Source organism: Polyodon spathula, chromosome 9, assembly GCF_017654505.1.
Source record: "Polyodon spathula isolate WHYD16114869_AA chromosome 9, ASM1765450v1, whole genome shotgun sequence".
NCBI classification, from domain to species: domain Eukaryota; kingdom Metazoa; phylum Chordata; class Actinopteri; order Acipenseriformes; family Polyodontidae; genus Polyodon; species Polyodon spathula.
In genome coordinates this window covers 23,118,877-23,126,646 of record NC_054542.1, presented here as the reverse complement: position 1 = coordinate 23,126,646, position 7,770 = coordinate 23,118,877, and the positions used below count along the sequence as shown (strand labels likewise).

The 7,770-nt window shown below is 45.8% G+C and overlaps 1 protein-coding gene across 1 annotated transcript; it reads left to right on the top strand.

The window, feature by feature from the left end:
* The first annotated feature begins 1,146 nt into the window (after positions 1-1,146).
* Positions 1,147-7,391, top strand: adamts1 (ADAM metallopeptidase with thrombospondin type 1 motif, 1). The gene is made up of 9 exons (XM_041258922.1): positions 1,147-1,781; positions 3,128-3,468; positions 3,627-3,759; positions 4,281-4,448; positions 4,632-4,921; positions 5,081-5,267; positions 5,467-5,642; positions 5,801-5,976; positions 6,275-7,391. Exons 1-9 carry the CDS (start codon positions 1,157-1,159, stop codon positions 6,990-6,992), a joined length of 2,814 nt encoding a protein of 937 aa, XP_041114856.1. The 5' UTR covers positions 1,147-1,156; the 3' UTR covers positions 6,993-7,391.
* The last annotated feature ends 379 nt before the right edge of the window (positions 7,392-7,770 follow it).

Below are 7,770 nucleotides of genomic sequence, written 5' to 3'. Positions count from 1 at the left end.
GGCTGCTCATTTAGGCGGCGCTTTCTGGTTATATCAATGTTTTTGGGTAGGAGTTTGAAATAGGGCAACGATTTAGGGTTAGCCCTGTCCTTAAGAGCACTCCGCTAGGGTGGGCATTCGTGCGGTTCCACCTTAAAAACAACAGCAGCGTAGCGGCATTCCAATCTCCTCTGCCTCTGTGATTTTGACTTGGAATCTTTGAACTGCAGGACAGGGAGAACCTCCTCCCCTCCCCTCCATACACACACTCACCATGTAAATAAGAAGGACACGTATGTGGGTTTTCTGATCTCTGTATGATAGACATCTGCAAGTGTTCTGGACTTTTAATAATTAAAAAAAAATGGTGTTGCCTTCGGTGTTAAACTGCGGTCTGCTTTGCTTTAGTTATGTGACGAGTGTGTGTGTGTGGTGGGGATGAGATTTGGAGAGGGAGAAAAAGTTAAGGTTTGTACACTACGTTCGAGTCGCGTAATGACCCCGCCCCTAGTCGGACATAAAAAAAAATCCCCAAAACAGCCAACCCTCCCCCTCCTCAGTGATTGATTAGTATGGCAGGCGTCCAGTTTTATATTTTTTTAACTGCGTTTTCTTGCGCACGAATTTGGCTTCTCCCAGATCAAAGGGGTTGCAGGAAAGGGGAGGGCTCGGAACAGGATATAAAAGTCGCTCGAGCGGGATTGCTTACTTAAAAAGGGAGCCGGAGGGAAGTTTGGAGATATCCTTGAGTTGAAACACAGAGCAAAGGGTACCGTTCAGACTCCTATCACGAGCGCCAAAGAACAGTTGCAAATCAGAGACAACTCAATGAAAGAAATTTATTGTTTTTTTAACTTGATGGTTGAATTTCGGATTCGCAAGAATTGTTTTATTTTTTTATTTGTGCAAAACTTTACCTGCAACATAATTTGCACGGGTATCCCACTGGATAGATTGGCTTTTTATTAAACAAAAAAAAAAATTGCAGAAGGACTATATACAGTACATAGAAAGAAAACGGTTACAGTATTTTTACTTGTTCCCATTGTCAGTTGACCTTTTTGTAAAATTTTTTATATAAATATATATATAGAATATAAGATATATATATATTATATATATATTTTTTATATTGGTTATTTTTATAAAAAAGAATTCGCCACTTTTAAAGGGGGAAATGAAGTCATTTTTTAATATATCACCCGTTATCATGGCTATATTCTGGGTCAGCACAGTGTACGGCGCCTGGGAGGAAGATATTGCGGTACCAGTCCGGGTAGACGGGACTGCCAATGCCCAGGGAACAGAAGGGGGCAGGCGGACTATCACCCCGGAGGAAGAGGAGAAAGAGGGGCAGAAACGGGTATACCAGCTGGATGCTTTTGGGAAACGGCTTACCTTAGAACTGGAGCCAGACCAGACCTTCGTAGCCCCTGGCTTCACGTTTCAGGTCGTGGGAATCTCTGGTACGGAGAAGCAGAGTAACCCTGACAGCGCCAATTTGGCTCGCTGTTTTTACTCGGGCTCTGTAAACGGAGACTCCGGCTCCTTGGCGGCGCTCAATCTCTGCAACGGGCTGAGAGGCGGCTTCTACCTCCAAGGGGACGAATATTTCATTCAGCCTCACAACAGCACCGGCGCTCACAGCACAGAGGGGGCTGAGCCACACCTCATCCGCCGGAGGAGCCGGGGCTCCCAGACCGGGGAAGGCGCTTCCAAGTGTGGAGTGAATGAACAAGAGCAGCGGGTAGCGGAGACCCAGCCGTCACAGGTTCAGCGGGGGACTGTCCAGGAACAAGCAGGTACAACCAGAACAGTACTGCATTTTTAAATACCTCTTTCGTATCAAAATATATATAATATATATATAATTATATATATATTAATATTATATATATATATATATATATATATAGATATATTTTTTTTTTTGTTTTTTAAATGTATAGCTGTTGGCCTGTTGGTGTTTGTTTTTTTGTTTGTTTGAATTTTTTTTTTTTTTTTAAATAGGTTTAAACCCGGAAGAGACCTTCTAAAACAACCATGGTAGTAGCAAACTGTTTGAAACTCGACTAAACTTGAATTTTGCAAGTTCGGTCCAGGTGTACCAGACGCGTAGCCGTCATATTTTCACTGAGATATAATTATTATTGTGCATTCACTTTGAAGTGAAACTTATTGTAATAGTTAAGATTTACACTCGCATTCGAATTTTAAATAATAATTTATTAATAATATTATTATTATTATTATTATTATTATATTATTATTATTATTATTATTATTATTATTATTATTATTAAAAAGCGTTAAATCGAAAAAAGGTAGATAAAACGTTTCACTAGGGGACATTTTCTGAAGTTCTGTGGCATGCAGCCACCAGTTTGGTCGAAATAACCGGCCAGCGGTTTGTTGGTTTTACTCAGTCTTATGTTACGTTCTCTACCAGCAACAGTTATCTTTTGACTGTGGTAGTCCTTGTCTGACAGCCAACCTAGAGGCTTCCCACCTACATGCGTATTGGTTGAGGCGGCAGGGGGATCTTTTTTTTTGCTTTCTCCCTCTGGCTTGTCTTTCTCCCTCTGGCTTGTCTGTCTACTTCTAACTTAGTTAATATAATGTCCTTGGGAAAAGAAACAGCATTCACTGACTACTGTGTTTGTTATTGTAAAACAATAACTAGCTTATTCTTTGATTCCAAGTGTGGTTCCTGTCACTCTATATATTGGCATGTCAGGTTATCATATCTTTGCCAACAATTTACTCACTCCCACACTCCTTCTCCCTCTCCCTCTTTCTCTGGCAGCCATTTCCTTAGCAAACTCCCCACAAACACAGGTGGGATTATCAAGCTTTGGACTGAGAAGGGGGGTTGGGGGGTGGGTGGTCTGCTTTTTATAATTCTTTAGGTGAATGCTGTTACTGACATGAAGGAAAATATAAGTTGTCCAATGTATAGCTGTGTGTTGTGGAAAGTCAAAAATATATAATTCTACCACAAGGGTAACGTGTAAAGTGCTGTAAGTGGAGTCTGATTAGGAATGTCATTACACTGGGAATAGACTGATGGAATAAATTAGTATTGTTTCAGTCTAGTTGCTTGGTGTGACAGACAGCGATTTGACGATTCTTTTCAATCTCTCTCCAGGCCGCAGCAGGGGTAAGCGGTTTGTGTCAACGCCCCGCTATGTGGAGACACTGCTTGTGGCTGACCAGTCCATGGCTGAGTTCCACGGTGCTGGGCTGAAGCAGTACCTGCTGACTGTCATGGCGGTGGCAGCTAAGCTCTACAAGCACCATAGCATCCGCAACCCCATCAGCCTGGCTATAGTCAAGATCATGGTCATATACGAGGAGGAGAAGGGCCCCGATGTCTCCTCCAACGCTGCCCTCACCCTCCGCAACTTCTGCAAGTGGCAACGCCAGCACAACCCTCCACACGACCGCCACCCTGAGCACTACGACACTGCTATCCTGTTTACCAGACAGGTATGCCCACTTTAACTGTCATTTCAGACTGCCACCACTGTTAGCGGGCAAATGAACATGTGAACTTGAAAAAAATAGAGCATTTTTCTGTTTGGGGGCTGGCAGTTTTTTCATAAATGGTGGTGTTGTAACAGGTCTCCCTCTATCTCCCCATGCAGGATCTGTGTGGCGCTCACACCTGTGACACTCTTGGCATGGCGGACGTTGGCACGATGTGTGAACCAGAGCGCAGCTGCTCCGTTATTGAGGATGACGGCCTGCAGGCAGCCTTCACTACAGCACATGAGCTGGGTAAGAGAACACCCCGACCCCCTGCGTATGGAGACCTTTCTAGATACCTAGAGATACCCAGTCTCTTAAGAAACTGGAGTGTGTTGAACCTAAATGCTCTGCAGCTTCCCAGCAAGATATGGTTCTGCTTTGTCATGTTTCCGATTTGCTAGATAAACAAGTATGCCTCCAAGGGTGTCCCATAAAGAAGGCACACTGTGTGCTTCAGAATGTGCTATCAATGGAAATGGCTACCAATTAACTCCCAGTTATTGGCTGGAGGTTGACTGTGTCCTCACAGTTGGTGGGAACACAGTCAGCTGTCCTGTCTTGTTTAGTTATTCAGCCCTATGTGAGTAACTCTGCTTCACATTGTTGGGCACATGTAGGCTACAGCGGATGGGATACAGCAGGCTCTGGGACTGTTCAGTATGCTTATGAGTTGATCTTTGTTTAGTAGCTCGATACTAACTGCTAAAGATAAAGGTGACAGCGATTCTGTGAATGTCTTTGTGTTGAGTGTGTTTGTGTTTTCCTTCCAGGCCATGTGTTTAACATGGCCCATGACGATGCAAAGCACTGTGCCAGTGCCAACGGCCCCAACTGGAGCTCTCACATGATGGCGTCTACACTATCCAACCTGAATCGGCAGCAGCCCTGGTCTGCCTGCAGTGCCTACATGATCACTTCCTTCTTGGACAATGGGCATGGTGAGCTTCTTTTCCCTCAGTATTGTCTAGAGCCATGGTGCAGACAGTACAATTAACCCACACAAGTGTTAGACAAACAGTCTGAATGTTTATAGTAAAAAATAAATCTGGTTAGTTTTTGGCTAATTCTTGTGCCCTTGTATGTGGCAGCATGTAAACTTGTGAGTGCCTTGTCTCTTTCAGGAGAGTGCTTGTTGGACAAGCCTCAGAAGCCAGTGGCCCTGCCCATGGTCCTACCCGGGACTCTATATGAAGCTGACCGCCAGTGCCAGTTCACTTTTGGAGAGGAGTCTCGCCACTGTCCTGACCTCAGCAGCACCTGCACCACACTATGGTGTACGGGCACCTCCGCGGGCGGCCTGCTTGTCTGCCAGACCAAGCACTTCCCCTGGGCTGATGGAACGTCCTGCGGAGCTGGGAGTTGGTGCGTGGCAGGAGAATGCGTGAGCAAGAGCGACGTGCCCCTCTACCAGGTGAGACATGTTCACAGTGCTTTCATTCAACCCAGCATCAGTGTTTCGATCTATTTAGAAGTTTTAAATCCATTTGGAATTACAATGTAAGCAGTACACAGCAGTAGCATACATTCAGAGAGTGTGGTGGTGCTGATTGGCTGGTGTTTTGTGTTTCAGACTCCAGTGAACGGTGCCTGGGGAGCGTGGGGACCCTGGGGAGACTGCTCGCGCACCTGTGGTGGAGGGGTGCAGTATTCCTTCAGAGAATGTGACAACCCAGTCCCCAAGAACGGAGGAAAGTATTGCGAGGGGAAGCGAGTTCAGTACCACTCCTGCAACACTATGGACTGCCCTGACGGCAACGGTAAGAGCAAAGCTTCCACATTCACTACAGCTTTTAGAAGTTAAGGTCCTACATTTTTATTGTGGAAAAGATGAACAGATGCTAATAGTGTTAGCAATCTCATAATTAAGTTAGATTTTTCTAATATTTGTGTGGAAATCTAGCTCTATAAAACAAAAACTATGCTGTGGTCTGACCCTGATTTCCTTTCTTTTCCCAGGCCTTTCGTTCCGTGAAGAGCAATGCCAGTCACACACCGACCTCTCCCAGGCCTCCTTAGGGCCCAGCCCAGTTGTGGAGTGGGTCCCCAAATACACAGGGGTCTCCCCCAAAGACCGCTGCAAACTTATATGTCGCGCCAAGGGGACAGGCTACTTCTTCGTACTGCAGTCTAAGGTGAGAGGCAGGGCTTAACTGGACGGGTGGGGCTGTAGAAGGGTTTAAACTCCACAATGCACCTTTACTTCTCAGTAGAGCAGCCATACATCCATACATCCCATTGTGAGCTCCGTGTTAATCTCTCTTTTTTTTTTCTTTGTGCTCGTTTTACTCAGGTTATTGACGGTACCCCCTGCAGTCCTGACTCCACGTCAGTGTGCGTTCAAGGTCAGTGTGTCAAGGCTGGCTGTGACAGAGTTATCGGCTCCAAGAAGAAGTTTGACAAGTGTGGTGTGTGTGGAGGAGATGGCTCTACCTGCAAAAAAGTCTCTGGATCTCTTGACCGAACAAAGTGAGTCCTGCTAAATAAGGCTTTGCATGCTTGGGAGCTGAAAGCAGGTCCATGTCTAAATAGTGTGAATCAAGGGAGTCAGCCCAGTAAACGATTACTAAACTTTACCAAACGAGTCCAAACTTTCTTTCCATGACCACATGTTGTTAAGCAGAACTCTAGCAAACACCTGCAAGTTGCATCTAGATGTTCTTGTCTATTATAATCAAGGTCTGCATGCTTGGGATGCTGGTAGGGAAAGCTGAAGCAAATACCCACAGTATCCATGAAGCTAACTTCCTCCCTGTTTTGTTTCCAGACCTGGCTATCAAGATGTGGTCACAATCCCTGCGGGGGCCACCAACCTTGATGTGAAGCAGAGAATCCAGGCAGGCTCGAAACATGATGGGAGCTACCTGGCCATTAAGACACAGGGTGGCTCGTATGTGCTGAATGGGGAGTACACCCTGTCCACACTGGAGCAGGACATCTCCTTCAAGGGCTCCCTGCTGCGGTATAGCGGTTCCTCTGCCTCCCTGGAGCGCATTCGCAGCTTTGGACCGCTTGCTGAACCACTCACCATCCAGGTGCTATCGGTTGGCAACTCCTACCGGCCTCGCATCAAGTATTCGTACTTTACCAAAAGGCCCATTGCCACCAAGAGAAAAAGCTTCAATGCCATCCAGGAGGCAGGTGGCTCTGAGTGGGAGATCCGCGAGTGGGGCAGCTGCTCTCGGACCTGCGGAGGGGGTATTCAAAGGAGAGTGGTAGACTGTCAGGACTACAGAGGACGACTGACCTCAGAGTGCCCCGCTGAGCTGCGACCAGCTGACACCAGGCCCTGCGCAGACACAGACTGCCCGCACTGGCTGCTGGGAGAATGGTCAGCCTGCTCCAGGACCTGTGGTCGCGGCTTCAGGAAGCGTCTGCTTAAGTGTATGGGGTCCGATGGCAAGCCTGTTCCACAGGAGAGTTGCGATCTGGGGCAGAGACCGAGGCCACTCCTTGACCTCTGTCACATGACGAACTGTCACTAAACATGCAGAGAGGCTGGAATGGAGGGTGTCCCAAAAAGATGAGAGGGCAAGGGAGAGGGAGATTGCTAAACAGACTCAAACCAGAATGCACTGAAAAGGACTTTAAATCATTCGGGAAACAAACTCTAGGATAGGCATGGGAGAGCCTCCAACCTTTCACCCTTGGCCTTCAGGTGTCTTGTGATAAGTCGCAAGCTGTGGCATTATAGTTTTTGTGTTGATTCATAAGGAAATGGAAAATATATCTATTTTAATAAGCTCTTCAGGGTGCCAAGCTGCTGTGCATATGTTTTATGTTAGAGCTGTGCAGATCAATTTGCATTAAATGCAAAACTGGGTGACTTGACAACATTGTAAAAATCTTAATGTGCTTCCAGTAGCCTAAATCTCAATCTGATTAAAAGACCAGCTAAATTTATTCTAGCCCTGTAGTCTATTTTAAATACAAGCAAACCCAGTAGAGTTATTGGAAGTCTGCACAGCTTCAAGACATATCTCACCACATTGGGGGTGGGGCGGGGGTATTATTGAAATAGATCAAGACACTGTGATCTATTCTAATATATTATGCTAGCCCTAAAGCGCTCCCAACCTACCTCGGCACTGAAGGGCAATCTTATATATATCTGCTTTAACATTAGTTCAATAATATATGTTATACAAGCTGCTGTTGGGTTTTAAAAACAAAATGAAAAAAAAAAGATTTAAAATAAAAAATATAATGGGGTCCGTGAGTGGCTCAGTCTGGTAAAAGCACAGGCACGTGGTGTGCAGGGAG